A 17,746-nucleotide genomic window follows, 5' to 3' on the forward strand; every position below is an offset into this window, starting at 1 on the left:
CAAACAACACTCACATTATGTTTTTTCTCTACCTTCCCCTCCCCTCAATATTATACTGTTGTTTGAATCTATTATAATTGTCACAATGTTTTACTATTGTAATTACTGCATTTATAAATAATAAAAAATCTAAAACAAATGGCCTCCAATAAAAACATACTTAAAATCCTCTCTCTCTCCGTCCACCAAGAGAGAAAGAAGCTCATAATCCAAAAGAAATTAATAGAATAAAATAAATTAAATCGATGAAGCAAACGAACCACTCCTGAGAAGTACGCGCCACAAAATGATACTAGCTCTGGTGAGCCTGGCTGGTAATATGTATCTTATACCACTCAGCAAATCACTAAGAGCTGCTCTGTAATTGGATAAGCTCAGCCAATCATGGATGTCAGCTTAGTGATTGGTTGAGCTCTGTGGTTTATTGTTTCACATCCAGTTTTATCATGCAGTTTGGCGTTTTAGGGGTTTGCACGCCGCCACACTTCAGATGTGGTTTGAGTTTTCACCCTTCAAACTACAGTATAATACAGATTAGCGGTTTGCAAAATGAATTTTAATACATCCCAACCTAGGTGTTCACTGACCATGGTATATAAACAGGGAAAGTAGGAGCAAGCAAAAACAGCACTTAATGTTTCTATTACATCATTGAGAAAAATCCTCTCTTGAAACCACATTAACAAATATAATAAACATATATAGGCTATAAATAGGGAAGTGTTCCTATCAGCAGAATGGCCAGCACAGTGGCACAGTGTTTAACATTGATGCCTCAGATCTCTGAGTTCATGAGTTCAATTCCAAGCAAGGCCATATCTGTGTAGTTTGTATGTTCTCCCCATGTTTGCATTAGTTTTTTTGTGGGTGTTCTGGTTTTCTCATAGTCCTAACCAAACTACTGCACAGCTTTCCCCACTCTGCAATCAGCCATGAGGTCAAGTCAATCAGAACAATTCTTCTCACTTCTTTAAAGTCCCTCAGTGCTACCAAACCTTTGCAGAAACAAAGTCTTGCTTTGCATTTTTCTACATGTGCTTTGAAGACTTGTTTTGACTACATCTACCTTGTCCAGTCCTTCCACCTTGGCTTCGTTCCCCACTATTCCTCCTCCAATCCTTTGACTTCAGCTTGTACCTCATGACAGGTCCACTCAGGACTAAGCAGCTTGGCTACACATGGTGGGCCTAAGTCATTAAGCAAAAAAAGATAAATGGTGTAGTTTTGCACCTGGGCAGAACCATGTTGCATTGGAGGGGGGGGGGGGGGGGGGGGCATATCCTAGATCAACTTTAAATTTCAGTGTCAAAATAAAGCTATCGGGTATCTGTGTGCTACATGAAAACTTTATTTATTTATCTTATGTGCAAAATTATAATTACTATTTTGCACCTCTTACATTGTAACATGGTTTGTCTGGGAGCAAACTTCCTTTTTTTTGCTTGGCTCTCCTTAATGACTCAGGCCTGGTGTGTTTCTGATCGCTAGCCCAAATAAGTGGTTCTTTCCTGGGAGCTGCCAGCACCGGGATGACTAATCCTCTTTCTGGGATAATATAGTGGCCGAAGAGCGCGAGGTACCAGTATGATGCAACACAGAACCAATAAAGTTCCTTCTGTTCAGGCTCATACACAGTAAGGGATGTGGTTTGTTCCAACCACCACCCTTCCCTGTGTCTCAATCAGAAGAGGAGACAGAAAGACACGTGAGGGATACCTACAAGTAAGCCATCCATATACGCTGGTTCTGGTGGCATAAACAATCTGATTACAGGCGTCAGGTGGTCTGATATTGTTGCTGTGGGTTTGTGACAATTCCCCCTTGGCATGAATTAGAATGGGATCTCATGCTTCATCCGATTATGCTGATCTATAGTTTTGGCTATCTGGGGATAATGTATATATTGTGACCATGTCATTTCCCAATCAGTTGGTTTTTGGCACTATATATAGAGTTTACTGCTTTCTGAGTCTATTACTGCATGTGTGTTGCCATTATTTCATCCTCTAAAGAACTACTCAATTGAGCACAAAACATGTTTAGCTGCTGAATTGACGGTACATCTACCATCTCCAATCCTTAAACCTTACGTGACTTTTTTGTACGATAATGCACATAGGAAATTCCATTGCAGACATTACGCTGCAGTGGTATACACCAAGCACTGTCCAACCAGTGCCAATACCTTCCAGGGACCTTAGTGCACACTACACTGCCCGGGCAGTTCCTACAAACACTGCAAGTCAGCAAAGAGGTAGGCACAGAAGTCGATTTTGTGTCACAGCTGCTCACTGCCAGAGATTCAGGTCCTGGACTTCTTTCCCCTCAACCATACCTGTCCTAGCCCGTGAGACACCCTGCATGCCTGTAATAGAACAGCTTCCTGCTGCCCCCATTTTTCCTTGTCAGAAGGAAGATGTGGTGCTGCGTTGCCACAAGAACCACTTCCACAGACCTAGCTGTGCAGCTTCCGGATCATAAATGGTCTCAGTCCTTCATAGCCCCCACTTTATCTGAAACAACTCACTGGACCCCCAGCCCCATGATCACTGGAGCTACAGGGCAGCAGCCTGCACCTCCCAAGTGCCACATCTAACAAACACCACACACTTTTGCTCCTGAAATGCTGGCCAGCAATTACCAGTAAACTGCCCTTTTTGAGCCCTCCAGACAGTATTTCAGCACTCACTTTGAGCCCCCAGTGCACCACTCACTGCTTTAAAGTACTATGCCACTATGTTAAAAACCAGTGTCTGCTCAGGACAAGGCCATAAGCAGAAAACCATGTAAGCAGTATGGATTGTTACTTAAAGTCTTTTACAGCAGGTTTCCCCATGCAGAGGAATGCAGATCAGAGGGGAAGAAGGAGCAAACATTATGTGACACATTCTGCCTCAGACATCTTGCTTCTCAGTGCTGGAGAGCAGACAAGTGCTGCAGCAATGAGATGTTAAACGCAGGATAATCTGTAGACTAGAAGCCCCAGAGGGGCATTTGATCACTCTCCATGGATATCCATACACCTCTAACCACTAAAAGTTGAAGAACTGGATATTACTGTAATTCTCTGCAAAGTTCTTAACACCCTTAAAGCAAAAAAACAGTTAACCAGCCGATTGTGAACCCATGTATCTTCCATATGAAATGGATGTCCCTTGCAATGTCCTTGGTTTGAAAAGCACATTATAAAGAATTTTACTGAGCTCAGATATAATTATACAGTAACTGGATCACCTCTAAGAAGTTGCCTCTCCCCTCTTCTCCAAGGTAAACAAAGATTCCTCCTAGTTCCACATTCAAATAAAATTTAGAAGCCACACTGCACTATCAGGCAATGTTATCAGACTAGCAGGTGGCAACTAATGGGCATAAAACAAAGCTGGCAGTTACACCTAGAGTATTCGATGAATTTAAAATCTATGCCTAGACATTTTAGGCAGGAGAGGTAATAGTTTGTTCACATTCCAGCCAGTGTAGAGCAGCATAAAGAGATAGCCAATCCAGCCATGTTCAGCTTACCGAGTTCTCAAAATTCAATTACATAAGATTATTTTCTATAATGCACGATGGCACACAATGCCGGTCCTCAGACATCTTTCCGATTCAATTACACTCTTGAATTTTACCACTTACAAGACATTTAGGCAAGTCCTATAGTCTGAGTTTACAGGTCTAAACATTCATGGATTTCTAAAATATATGGTCATGATGAATATGAAGTACCCAAAATCAACTAAAGAAAATAAAAATGCAAGAAGTTAACACACCTAACTGTTTACAAAGTCTTGCTCAGTCCACTGGAAGATTAGTTTGATACATTAAAGTCAAGCAATGAAAAAGCAGCAATTCATTTAATGAAAAGATTTTATTTAGTACATGACTTATGCCTTCACAGCAAACTTGCGCACGGCGTACAGACGGTCTTTTCTCTGCTGTTTCTTGGTCCTCAGAGACTCTTCGTGCTTGTTTAGCCTGCGCCGGAGGGCTCTGGTCTTCTTTGGCCTCAAATCCAAAGGCTTGTACTTCTTGCCCTTAAGAGAGAGCATTTATATTTTTAAAACAGAGTTTTAAAATTCTATAGAGCACTTTAAAAGCTTCTAAAACTAAATTGAAAAAAAAACAAAAAAAAACTGGATGCAAAGATCAATTAAGCACTGTAGCCCACAGCAAACAGAGCCAACAGCAGTCTGGTGAGAAGCTAACCACTGGTTGCTATGGGTTACACTGCATGTGTTTTACTTACACTGCTAAGATAACACACATACTGACAAGAATTAAGACTTTAACATTGTGTGTAACCATGTTATTTACCTTACTACAATCTATTGTGCTTGGTCAGACTATTTATGGTGAGATAGGTCATCTACTTTTTTGGATAAAGTAATGATTCCATTCTGGCAAGTTTCATAACTTTGCATACAACTCAATATTATATATACCACTTAACTGCTAGTGCTCAAGTTTAGTGATAAATGCAAAACATCAGCCATAACAAGTATAAATCCTCCACATAGCTAAGAAATGTGTCTCAATTGAACTGGAAAGCTTAGACAACATGGAAAAACTTAAGATATTCATAGGAAAAAATAGCATTGCAAACTAAAACAGCTGAGATTTGCACTTAATCATACAGTATCACAATGTTTTCACCAGAAAGCATGAACTCGCCCTTCCAGTGGGGAAGTAGACTGCCACCTGGTGGAAGTTACTATAGCAAGAACTGATTCACACTGCAGCCACTACGAGAGCGCAGTGCTGGGTGCCTGTCTTGCGACATCAAAATCCAAACACTGGTTTAAATTCTAATTGTAATGCTATGAAAGTAGCTACAACTATTTGACAAACTAGGTTCAGCTCTGCATATTAGTTTCTCTTTTAAAAGTGCACTTGTCACCTGCAGCCTATTTGAGGGCAGGACCAATATTCATGCATAGTCAGGGATAAGGTTTGCACCCACAAATTAGACTGCATCATGGGTAACATGCACATTCACTTGAGAAATAGAAAACTAAGAAATGCCAAGTATCAATGAGCTCCATTCTTTCAAAGAGAACATTTGTGTAGCCCATTTTTTAATGAAAATTGTAGGTAAACTTAGTAGGTAGGTGAACACCAACCCTAGTGCCACAGGTTTACACGGACAACTTTGCAGTAAGCACAAATGTGCAACACAAACAAATAAGCAGCACTCAACATGGGAAACCATTCCTATGGAGAAACTACCAAATAAAACCAATACTTTTTCACTCTTGCATGTCACGAGTTGGGTACTGGTACACTAGCATAATATTTACCAGCATCCCAGTTAGAATTATCACTTACTTTGTAGAACTTTCTTAAGTTTTCTTTTTGTGTCTGGTTGATTACAGTCAAAACTCTGGCGATGGATTTGCGGACAACACGGCTGAAGAGCAGAATAAAAACAAACTAATGTTAAATAAAATAAAGGTTCACTGAACAAATAAAATAGTTACAAATTAAATTTTTTTGCATTGCCTGAAGCATACACTGATGCCAGTTTTTGCACAGTATTGCATGGGCACCATTTATGTCCATTGCCCCTGTGTTTTATCTGAATATAAACAGACCACAATATAGTAACAAGGCAACATAGAGGTGGGGGTAAAACAGTTAAAGTAGACAAAAGTGTTTGGGCAAACTCCACTTTAACCAATATTTTTGTAGTCTATTAACAAAGGCCTAAACTTTAAAGTGGCACACAGAACCAAGTTATAGCCTTTAAACGCCTAAGCAGCCTACCGCTGGTTGTATAAGGGGAGAGAATCATCCATGACTACCAACTTGAAGCTAAAGACTTATCTGCTTAAGCAGTTACAGGTACCAAAAGCATTTTAGAAATTAACAGCCAAAAACTAGCATATTCTATATACTCACATCTTGGACAGCTTAGACGCAGCACCTCCTGTCACCTTAGCAACTCTAAGTTGAGACAGTTCTACTTTGAGGTCATCCAGCTGCTTCAACAGCTCCTCCTTTTTCTTACCGCGCAGGTCTCGGGCCTTGATTTTTGCCTGAATGACAGAAAAAATATTACTTGTTAGCATCAAACTTCCTTCACACCATGTTTTTAAAATTCATAAAATAAAGCCAAGAGAGAATGAGACTACATACACACTCCCATGCGTGTAACAATGCATTTCATTTATAAGTGTTCAACCTGTGCGCCTTAAAACATGTGTTTGTAACTAAACTGGAAGTTATAAGCAGGGGGGGGGGGGGGGGGGGTATTTAATTTAAAGCGGTGTGCCTTCGAAACAGTCTGCACCAGCCCCCTATAGCAATGTTTCTTCACTCCCTATAGAGGTGGGGCAGAAAAATGAGGAGGCCTAACCATAATAGACAGCAATGTGCACAGCTAAACATTGCGGTCATGTCCAATAAACGAGGAATCGTAAACATTTACAATACACTCCCATTGAGATGAATGTTTAAAGTTTGTTGATGTGCTAAAATATAACTGTTCAAAAATACACTGCCACACAAGATAAACACAAATATGGAAGCCTCTGTGTTTTTTATTATCAGTCGCTTTCATATTTTTTAAGGTGCATTTTTAATGCAAGCACTTCTGCCTCACAGCACTGGGGTCATGAGTTGGATTCCAGACCATTGCCTTATGTGTGTGGAGTTTGTATATTCTCCCCATGTTTGTGTGGGTTTCTCCAGGTACTGAGGTTTCCTCCCACAATCCAACAACTTAATTGGCTGCTAACAAAATGAACACTAGTGTGTGTTTGTAAAGGAACACAGACTAAGTTCCAGTGAAGCAGGAACTGATGTGAATGACAAAACTCTCTGTAAAGCCCTGCGGAATTGGTACCACTACATAAATGGTAATGGCAAATACAAGATTTTAACACCAGTATTTAAACAAGCCAACATATATGCCTGTAATTACTATAACGCAAAAGCTCAGAATCCACACAACTATATTTTAACCAAGCACTAATAGAACAGCCACATCAACCATAAGCACGTTATACTTACACACCTGAACATTGTTGTGGTGCTAAATTCATTGCCACCAGTCTCTGAAAACATCCCATGCTCTTTAAGTTTCCATATTATATATCTACACTAACCAACATCAACAGGTCACACAAATTGTGCATTTTGTGCAATCATTAAGTGACAGTGAAAGTAGATTACACTGATTAAACGTTTGAAAATAAAACAATCCATAGTCCATTTAGTCAGTGCTCACTGGGTAACCTGATCTCATACAGTATTTACAGCAAGACTGACAGAGCATCACACACACTCCCAATGCAGAGGTCCTGGACAGGCCATGCTGGGATCTGTGGTTCTACACAGGCCACACACAAACCTAACTGCCCTACGGAGTATAAAACTATCACTAGGGCAAAACCAAACAGGATCCAACTACCTAATACCTCCATTACTTGTGCCCGAGTATGTGCAGCCCAGGCCGCGATATAACAACACCTCGCCCCGTGCTAGAAGCATTAACCGAGCTACTTAGGTCAACGCCAAACTGCACAGTAATAAGGCGAAGGCCGTGACGGTCTCACTGGTGTACAAGGGGGGCTCCCAAAAACACATTTATCTCCCCGTCCCCTCCCCGCACGGAGACAATACCGCTCCCGTCACACTCCCCAAACTTCCCGTCCTGTCCTAACACAACGTAACCGGTGACCAGAGCGCCCAAACCCGAGGATGGCATCAGATGTTCCCGGACCACTACACGTATCTCACCATTATCACCGCCGGCTACCAGAGGAAAGGGAGGGGTCACGCTGCTGCAGAGTACTTCCGGGTGGTGGACGATTCCAATATGATGACACGGGGGGTGAAAGTGCAATGGTACAATCCGAGTCTAATATGAGTTACTTGTTATATATATAGTACTGTATTTTTTAATGTGTTATATTTATTTTTATGGACACATTTTTTTTATATTTAACGTAGTGAGTGGAAAATATGATGTGCTCATAACAGTTATTGGCAAATGTTTCCAAATTAGTTCCACAACATTTTAACATTGTTGACAAGTACCTAATTTGCATGGATTGACCTCTTGTCTGTTTCTGGACTTTGTTATTGAAAACTAATATTTGTTATTTTACAGACTGTTGGTAAATTTGTTATTCATCAGACTTTATTTGTAAAATTAAAATTTGTCATTGAGTGACACTATGCAGGTGGTTTTAAAACTGTAATCATGATACACTAGTGGAGGAATACCCATACAAATATATGCAGTTGTTTATTTGTATGGTTAACATAGTCCATAATTATCATCAAGTAAATTACTTTTTTTTTTTTTTAGACAATAACAGTGGCAAAAGCAGGGTTTCTAAGGGGGGTTTCAAATGCTTGATTTCAGAACAAAACAAAAAACAATAAGCATCCACAACTGAGCATTATAAGAGCATTGCCCCCGTGCACTCATAAAAATTAGCATTGTCAAAGTTGCCAGTGCCATTTACCACTGCAAATATCCCCAATGCCCTCAGTGCTCAGTACCCACAGTTTCTTCACATACTATTGTCAAACTATTTAACAGCAGCCTCTTTTCACTGTCGACACACATTTCCATCTGTAGACAGGGCCGCCATCAGGGGGGTACAGGGGGTACCCTTGTACCGGGCCCGCGGCACACACTTAACAAGGGGCCCGCTATCTTCAGCCTAGCTGTCACTGTGACAGCCAGGCTGAAGACAGCAGCGAAGACGCCGGGACTGAAGGACAACGGGCAGAGCCGTGACTGTACCTTCAGCCTTAACTTCCGCAGTGGAACGCATGTGCCTTCCTCCAACAGGAAGTTCGGCTTTTGGAATGCAATCTTGTGTTCCAAATGCCGATTGTGTTCCAAATGCCGAACCTACTGTTGGTGGAACGCATATGTGTTTCACTGCGGAAGCTAAGACCTGAAGTCAGTCTCTCCCTTCCTCTCCCCTAATACTAATGTGTGTGTGTAAAAAGTGATTATATATATACACACATATTACTTTTTTGTTTACATAAAATATATATTATATAATATATAGAGAGATATATGTATATATATATATATATATATATATATATATATATATAAATAGATATATAAATAGATAGATATATTAGGGCCCCCCTTAACTTACCTTTCAATCGCCTAAGTCTGACCCCCTTCATGGAAGAGAGGACCAGGGAGGGAGCCACAAAAGGTAAGTTGTTTTTTTTAGTTGTTTTTTTTTCATTGCCTTGGGCCCCCTTTCCCCCTGGGCCCCCAGGAGGAGAGAAGATCTCAGGCACAGTTACAGGAGGGTAGGATCCAAGGGTGGCAGAGTGAGTGACAGGAAGGAGAGGTGGGGGGTGGGCAAGTCTGACGAGAACAGATATCATTGTGGATAGAGTCTTTGAAGTAGGTGGCAAAGTCAAGAGCGGTGATAGATGAGGGGGGGTGGGGACAGAATTAATGGTAGCAAAGAGGCCTTGTCGTTTATTTGACAGGGGGAGATGAGGGATGTGAAATAGGTTTGGCAAAAGAAAAGACAAAGTGGATGAAGTCAGCAATGGAGCTGGATTTCCTCCATATGCATTCAGAGGAGCGGGAGCTCTTTTGGAGGAGATGAGTGCCAGGGTTTGAGTTTAGATTGGCGGAGATGAAGGGGAGTGGCTGGGGCAGCAGTGTTAAGTTCAACAGAGAGTGAGGAGTTGTAGAGAGTAACAACGGCATTGGAGCATGTTACGGAACAAATGGAAGCAAGGAGGGGTTTGAGGGAAGGATGACAAGGCCAATGCTGTTGATAGGACGGAGCGTGCAAGCGACTTTGGGTGGGAGATTGGGGGCAAGGGGTAAAGAGGAGGTAAAGGAAAGGAGATTATGGCCTGAGGGAGGAAGACAGAATTGGAGAATTTGAAGATGTCCTGGAGATTGGAAAACACAAGGTTCAGGGAGTGACCTTCACTGTGGGTGGCAGAAGTTGTCCATTGGGAGAGACCATAGGAGGAAGTAGGGGTTAGGAGTTTAGATGTAATGGATCCGTAAGAGGAGAGTCAGTAGGGATCTTAAAATCCCCAATAGTGGGAATATCAGAAGACAGGACATGGGAAAGCCAGGCAGCAAAGTTATCATGAAATTAGGAGGAAGGGCCAGGGGGGCGATAAATGAAAGCAACACTAAGGTGGAGAGGGGAGTAGAGGCGGATGGAGTGAACCTCAAAGGAGGATGAGAGTGAGAGTTCATGGGGGATAATGCTGAAGGTGTAGCCAGGAGATAGTAGGACACCTACACCACCTCATTGCCAGTCCCCAGGATGCGGAGTGTGGGAGCAGAGACCCCCATGGGAAAGTGCAGCAGGAGAAGCTGTATAAGAGGGGGAGATCCACGTTTCTGTAAGGGCCAGGAGACCAAAGGAATGGGAGAGGAAGAGGTCATGAATGGGAATATGCTTGTTGCAGACAGATCTTGCATTCCAGAGTGCACAGGACAGGGGAAGGCTAGTAAGAGGAAGGATGGGAATAAGGTTGACAGGATTGATTGTTCATGGGGGACAGCGTGATATGTGGTAGAGGGGAAGAGCGACAGCGGATAGAGGGGATAGGCTTCGGCCTGTAGTATGGAGTAATAATGTTGGGAACCATGTAGGGGAATGGGTGGACGTGTTAAATGGAGTGTAATAAGGTACAGGAGATGTAGTAATTGAGACCTTGCAGAGTCATGAAGTAGGAGAGTGGGCCAAGGTCCAGTCCAAATAAAGCCATCCTGACTTGAGAAGTCTTACAAATACAATGATTAGATAGACGAATGAAACAGCTGTTGCAGGCGAAGGGAATGGCTCAGCAATTTGAACAGCAGGCTGATTAAATAGAGGGGATGCTGCAGTTAAATAACCTGACAGATAAAACAAACTTTCTTGAGGTGAGAAGGAAATAAGTTCAGAGTTCGAAATAGAGTTCTTGAAATGTGAATCTTGCTGCCAGGGAGAGATGGAAATATCAAGAGTAAAATACGGAATTGCAGATGAATGCTGAATGTTGTCCTCGTGTAGCTGTGTTTCCTGGTAGAATGTTCTCTTCCATTTGTCCTTTTGTTCAAGTTTTTTGTAATTCTTACTTTGCCATAGAAAACAGTGTATACACTTGTAACAAATACACACTGGCTGACACAGCTTCTGTCTGTACAATAAGTGAATTAACCCCCACTAATAGCACATTACAAAGACAGTCATAAATTATTAAGCAAAAATGCAAGGTGTTAAAATGAGGAGTTGCTCTTCATTAGCCGGGATGAGGAATCTCATTTTCCAGTATTAACCACCATTGTTCTACCTTGGACCTGAAGGCACCAGCAAAGCTTAGGATGGGGTGCATCCTGATCCCTGCCCACCACCAATTCAGTTTTCCCTCCCAGCCAATCCTGATCCAAGCTGACCTGAGACTACCCTTGCAGGATGGGATTTCTACTGTGATAACTTTGGACAGTTGAAAAGAGCCTACAGAGGGAACTAGAGGTTGTTAAAGGATTTCCAGAGCTTTGTGTAGAGTTTTTTTGCTGACCAGCTTCATTGCAATTCATGCGTCTTGCATCTGAACCTGCGACTACTTTACACATCTTGTTCCCGAGAATCTCTGCTCCATCCGGAGTTGCTTGTGGGTCCAGGGCCATCTTAACAACATTATGGGCCCCCGGGTAAAGCAGTGCACCGGGGCCCCTAGATATAGATATAGATATAGATATATAGATGTATAAAGATATAGATATAGATATATAGAGATAGAGATAGATAGATGTACTTGCTCTGTGACCATTGTAGGTTTTTTTTGCAGGTTTTTTTCTTTTGCAGGATTATTTATTCTCATTAAGAGCCGTGCCTGTGGGGCCCCCGGGCAGCTGCCCATCGTGCCCAATGGAAAAGATGGCCCTGTGTGGGTCTGTTTGCCTGGTGAGCCTGCTGGAGCAGGGGCTGTGGTTCAGATCCCTATCATGCTGATTGAGAGCGTTGGTCAAGTGGACAGGATTGTCAAGAAAACAGCATGTTGTATCTGGCGATTTTGAATTCAACTTCGGGCGAGTTTGCTTTTAATCTTCCGCAAGTTTGACTTTAACATGGGAGAAAGAGGGTTTTAAAATTGACAGAAATCGCCAGAGATTAGATTTAGGAAAGTCAAAATCGCTGGTTAATACATATGGCGATTTTGAACTTCAAATCACTGGTTATCTCCCGCGAGTTTTAAATCACTGAAAAAAATGCAGCTTGATACATTCACCCCCAGCTGTCATTTTGTAGAATGTACTAAATAAATGATAAGTAGAATCTGATTGGTTGCTATAGGCAACACCTCCACTTTTTCCAAACCCACAGTTTAATCAATTTACCCCCAGGTCTCACAACATACCAGACACTCTGCTGGTAATCAGGAGCTGAACCTGTGAGATGCTGCTAAAAAAAAAATTTTAGTTTGTTTTCTTTGCCTTTCACCACCATTGGAACAGGTCCGATCCCTGTAGAAAGACAATGTAATTTTGTTATCAGTAAGTGATGTTATTTAAAAATTTTTGAACATCAGGTCCTTCAATTTACACAGGGTATTTCCTGTGTATTAGTTAGAATACGGACAGGCTAGGGGCTAGATTTACTAAGCTGCGGGTTTGAAAAAGTGGGGATGTTGCCTATAGCAACCAATCAGATTCTAGCTGTCATTTTGTAGAAGGTACTAAGTAAATGAAAGCTAGAATCTGATTGGTTGCTATAGGCAACATCCCCACTTTTTCAAACCCGCAGCTTAGTAAATCCAGCCCTAGGATTTTGTTCATGTTTTGTTTATTTTGATGCTGGAGAATAAAACTAGCCGATGCTGTCTGAACCAAGATACTAGACTGCTGTGATATATTTGGCTGAAGCATGTGCAGCCGTTTTACCCCAGGAAACCTCACCCCTAACCCGATCTTGAGACAATCTCCCTCTCTCTCTCTGAACTCTCTTTCCCTCTCTCTCTCTCTCCCTCCCTCTCCCTCCCTCTCTCTTTCTCTCTCTCTCATCTGCAGTTTTTGCAAATCGGCAACTTTGCAGGGCAGATTTTAAACGGCAATACCTTTAAAGGCAAATCCGATTATCAGCGACTTGCAAAAAATGCAGATTGATACCTTTATCCCCTGGTATCATCCCAGCTGCTAGGTAATATTTTCTAAAGTCTTGGATGTCCAGGCCACTTTCTTTAGTAGGTCGCTGCAGTATAAGTAGTCTTATCCAGATAACAGTTGAGGTGATATATGGAAGAGACTTAAAAATCAGGGGGCAGGGTTTGAAACAAATAATAAAATCTAGACAATCTATTCATTTTTACCAAATTAATATTGCCAGTCTCGGATATTATGTGCTTAGCCCATGAGTTGAGGTATTCACGTTAGTTAGCAGAAGAAGGCAGTTAGCCTAGAACAGCTGGTGATAGTGCTTAGTAATAGAAACGTCCAAGCATATAAACTTGCAATACTGCTATCTTGCAGGTATCGTTAAAGCATGCTGGAATATAAAAGTCTAAACTCTTTGTTTTTTCTCTGTATTGATTATATATCATAAGTTACCATAGGATTCTTTTGGGAGGGACAAATATTGTCAACAGGACGTTGTCTGCATGTAAAGAGATTTTATGTACAGGGACTCAGGAGTATATATCCACAATTAGAGGTTTTTATCAGACTTTAATGTCTAACTTTTCAATAACTAGCACAAATATTAATGGTCAGAGGAGGCAGCCTTGTCTCTTCCCTTTCAATATGTTGAAGGCCGCTAATGTGAGGCCATTTGCAGAGATTGTGGCTGTTGGTTTGTAACACAAGATAAGTTTACCAGAGAAACCCATGAAGGAAAAGACACGGGACATGAATGGGGAGGAAATTCCATCAACGTTTTTCAGTATATAGGGCCATTAGGAGAGCAGGACTTTTGCTTGTGTGTAGGTCAGTTGTGTGTCTGGTGTTGTCCAAGGCAGCTCTGAAATTCCTGTTAGGAGTTGCCGCTGGTAATGTCAGTGGTAGCTCGTCCTGGGTGACCTGCCGCCTTCTTCTCTGTTCCGGCTGCTTATTTCGCTAGGCAGCTGGGGCGTTTCTCACTATGCTCTTGTAGACACGTGACGGCAACTATGGGATGGAGGACAGGATGCAGGGCTACAGGGAGGATGTTGATTGGCTCCCTGTCCTTTATTAGACAGGGAGTCCCATCATTCAATGCTGGCTTTTGCGTTCCTCATGTCTGCTGCCCATGCTTGTATTCTGGACTTTGCCACTGAATAGCTGCTTGATTTTTTGCTATGTACTGAACTCTGCTGTTTGGTCTGACCTCTGTTGTGAACCCTAATTGTGACTTTAACCAGTATCTCTGGATTGATCCTTGGTCTTGGTGTGGTGTTTTGCAATTTTGCAGTTCCTTACCAGGGCAATTACTATACTGATACAGACATTCCTAGTCTCCATATATCCGTTGTACTTAGTGCTGAGATAAATCTTTACTACTGAGTTGAAGTTTTGAAGACCAACAAGTACTCCAAAAACACTTACCGTTCGAGAGACCGGGGGTTGCTAGGAGTGAAGGCCTTGTCAGGACCAGTTCTTATAATTTATTGTTTTTATCAGATGCTGCAACACTTTCTGCCAGAGTTTACCAACATAGAATCAGATTTGTCAGCTTTGGCATAATAGCACTGATGAAGTTTCTTGAGAGTGGTAACTACTTTTTTCGAGAGCCGTGGGTTAAGCTGTCCCTTGAGAGCAGAAGTGAGTCAGTTGGGTGTCTTTTCTGTTGAATAAAATTTATCCAGTTCTCCAAAGTGCCACTTTCTTTGGTCAAAGCTTTCTGATTTGCAAATGCGGTGCTCATTTGTCCCCCCCCCCCCCACCTGATTGTAGTTTTGTATGCTTCCCACACTATGCCCTGGTTCAACTTCACCATTTAAGTTTATATTATAGAATTCAGTAGTAGATTCCACTATTCCTCTTGTTAGGGGCCTGTTTATGGAAACAGTCATGATTAGCATGTGCTGCAAGCTTTTAAATGTCCAAAAGCAAATAGACACCTGAATGTCCCGCCCACAGTAAGCGTATACCTGCTTCCAGGATTTTTAACATCAGGGAGAAGGTTGGGGGCAGAATAGTTGGTATATTCTAAAGCTGTTGAGTTTCTGAGACACCAAGTATTATGGCAGTTGCAGAGGGAAACCAAAGTTGCTAACTGCTGCAACTCTCTGGAGAGGGCCTGGTCCTCCTGGGGTGGTGTAGGGTGAGACTTACCAAGTTTAGTGTCAGGAATAAGAAGAAGGTCTCCTCCTTGGATTATGCATTATGTAGCCACTTGTCCGATATTTCAGTGGAGAAAGGCGCTTGGTATTGATTAGAGTGTAACAAAGAGTGGCTAAGGGGGGAGAATGCTTGATTGGGGTCAACTCAATGAGGTCCACCATTGTAACTGATAACGTGTTGTGACTGAGTCTCTTACTGGTATAAGGATTCAAAGGGTGTGAGTGTTCCAGGTGGCCTAGTTTCTTATAATTGTAAGGGGATCCAGGAAAGATATCTGATAGTGTCTCTACATGAACTGTATGACCAGAGTGACAGGGCAAGTACTGGGGTGCAGGATTAGGTGGCGTTAGAGAGAAGGAACCTAGGGTAAAGGGAGGATAGGAGGACATGAAGGGAGGTAGAGCAAGAAAGGGTATGGGTGAGGAATGTGTGAAGATTGAGGTGTAAGGAGGAAGGAGGTTGAACATCACAAACATATGTTTTTAACTTTGTTAGTAGTAGTCCATGACATGAAATAATTTGTAGGAACCTACATTGGTTAAGTGTAACATAATGCATCAATATATAACTTGAACTGATAACAAGTGTAATGAGCTTGATCTGGTATAGTGGCGGAACTTTGGCCTTGATGGGGTGCACCGGGGCCATTGGAGATAATGGGGCCCACTACACCGGGAACTAGTGAGCTGTGGGCCCGGTTCCCTCTTCGATTCCCTGCACCAGGGCCTACAGCTGGCTAGTTCTGCCTCTGGTTTTGTATATCATCTCAGTTAGTGTTAATTAAAAATTGGGACAAACAGAATTTGTGTGCTACATGAAAAAACAGTCAGTATTTAACTTATGTGCAAAACAGAATACTAATTTGCACCCCTTGCATTGTAACATGGTTTTGTCCAGGAGACTTAAATAAGAAACTTCTTAATTTAAGATCCTTAATGAATCAGGTCCCTGATTTTTAAGCCTCAAGGAGTCATAGAGGTTGTTCTCTAATAAGTGAAGGGAGCTTCTGGGTCTTGGAGGAGGGCCAAGAGATAGTATCAGAAATGGGATCAATGGGATCTGACTTGCAATCTAGTGTTTCACAGAAGTCACCACCTATACTAATACCGCTTTCATACTGCCGCCCCGGCAATATCCCGGGTTTTTCAAGCTAGGTTTTTGCCGGGGCTCGGAGCGTCCCAGCTCAGAAACACCATTCATACTGCACTTCGGACCCGGGAATTTCCCGGGTTGACCCCATTCATACTGCACAAGTCTGTGCCCTGGCAATTTGTGGGAGTCATCACCAGAGCAGTTTTCATTGGCTGAAAAATGGTGATGTCATTGAGAGGTGACTGGTTTTTTTTTCTTCCACGGGCTCCCACCGATGACATCATCCTCCAGAGACAGGCAGACAGCCAATCAGCTTGTTTTCTGTGCAACCCGGGTTGAAAAACCCGGGTTGTACTATTCATAGTGCAGGCAACCCAGGTCCGACCCGGGAATTACCCCTCGATAAATCCCAGGTTGAAGACCCGGGTTTTTAGACCGGGGATTTTTGACTTGTACCATTCATACTGCACCAAGACCCGGGTCGTTTGAGCTCGCCCCGGCAAAAACCCAGGATTTTGGTGCAGTATGAATGGGGTGTTATATGGTTTATGTAAATGTTTGAAAAAACAACAAAAAAAGGAGAAGGATGACGTCTGTACATTGTGTTTCTTGTAACATGATGAGGTCGGCCTGATGACTCAACAGTAAGGTAGGTGAGCTGTGACATTGCTTGATCCCAATCTTCTCATGATGTTATTAATGTCTACTGTACATAAAATGCATTTTTACAGATGCTCTTGATTGCAAACACATGTTCTAGCTGTATACATATACAGCCGTCATCACTAGCAATCTGCACTTACACCCGGCCTGTAGCTGGTGCAAGTGATTACACAGAAAAACCCCACACGTTAGAGATGCCCAAAGCTTGAATCGGACTCTGCTGCCTGGGCACGTGTGGTACCCCAAACTACAGGCATACGTCCTTTCCCCACTTCTCCCATGAAATCGTAGGGTGACGTAAGTGTCATTTGCGCTCAAAAATGAATTGGATGTATAGTTGGTTTCTGGGCATGCGCAGAGCAATTCTGTGCAAAATACAGCTCGTATCACCATTTACGTTCCTTAATGAATCAGGCCTTGTATGTCTAAAGTGAAATCATGAACTGATGCATATGATTATGTGCTCATTGACACTGTACCAACATCTCTATACATATGGAGCACTGACTTTTCTTCCCCTCCGATCCATTTGACCCTTTGTCTGCGACTGTATCTCCATGTTCAGAGAACACTGACTTGCCCTGAACGCTGAATTGGTCTTCTCCTCCTATACTAACCTATTTCCTGTTACAATTTCAGTGAGAATTTACCTTAAATAGGATGGATGGGGGGCACTCAGCATGTCAGTGATGTCACTGGAGGGCTGAGGATGAAGGTTGGTATACAGCT

At 42.3% G+C, this 17,746-nt stretch overlaps 1 protein-coding gene across 1 annotated transcript; it reads right to left on the bottom strand.

The window, feature by feature from the left end:
* Positions 1-3,846: 3,846 nt before the first annotated feature.
* On the bottom strand, positions 3,847-7,832 carry RPL35 (ribosomal protein L35). The gene is made up of 4 exons (XM_075184766.1): positions 7,738-7,832; positions 5,896-6,032; positions 5,323-5,404; positions 3,847-4,031 (listed from the first exon to the last, which is right to left on the bottom strand). The coding sequence occupies exons 1-4, from the start codon at positions 7,738-7,740 to the stop codon at positions 3,882-3,884; spliced, it is 372 nt and encodes a 123-aa protein (XP_075040867.1). The 5' UTR covers positions 7,741-7,832; the 3' UTR covers positions 3,847-3,881.
* Between the last annotated feature and the right edge of the window lie 9,914 nt (positions 7,833-17,746).

This window comes from Mixophyes fleayi, chromosome 9 (genome assembly GCF_038048845.1).
Source record: "Mixophyes fleayi isolate aMixFle1 chromosome 9, aMixFle1.hap1, whole genome shotgun sequence".
Taxonomy (NCBI): Eukaryota; Metazoa; Chordata; class Amphibia; order Anura; family Limnodynastidae; genus Mixophyes; species Mixophyes fleayi.

Coding starts and splice junctions, on each gene's coding strand:
- RPL35 (XM_075184766.1), bottom strand. Junction 5,405..5,895: donor GCGTCTAAGCTGTCCAAGAT/GTGAGTATATAG, acceptor TCTGCTCTTCAG/CCGTGTTGTCCGCAAATCCA. Junction 4,032..5,322: donor ACTTAAGAAAGTTCTACAAA/GTAAGTGATAAT, acceptor CTCTCTCTTAAG/GGCAAGAAGTACAAGCCTTT.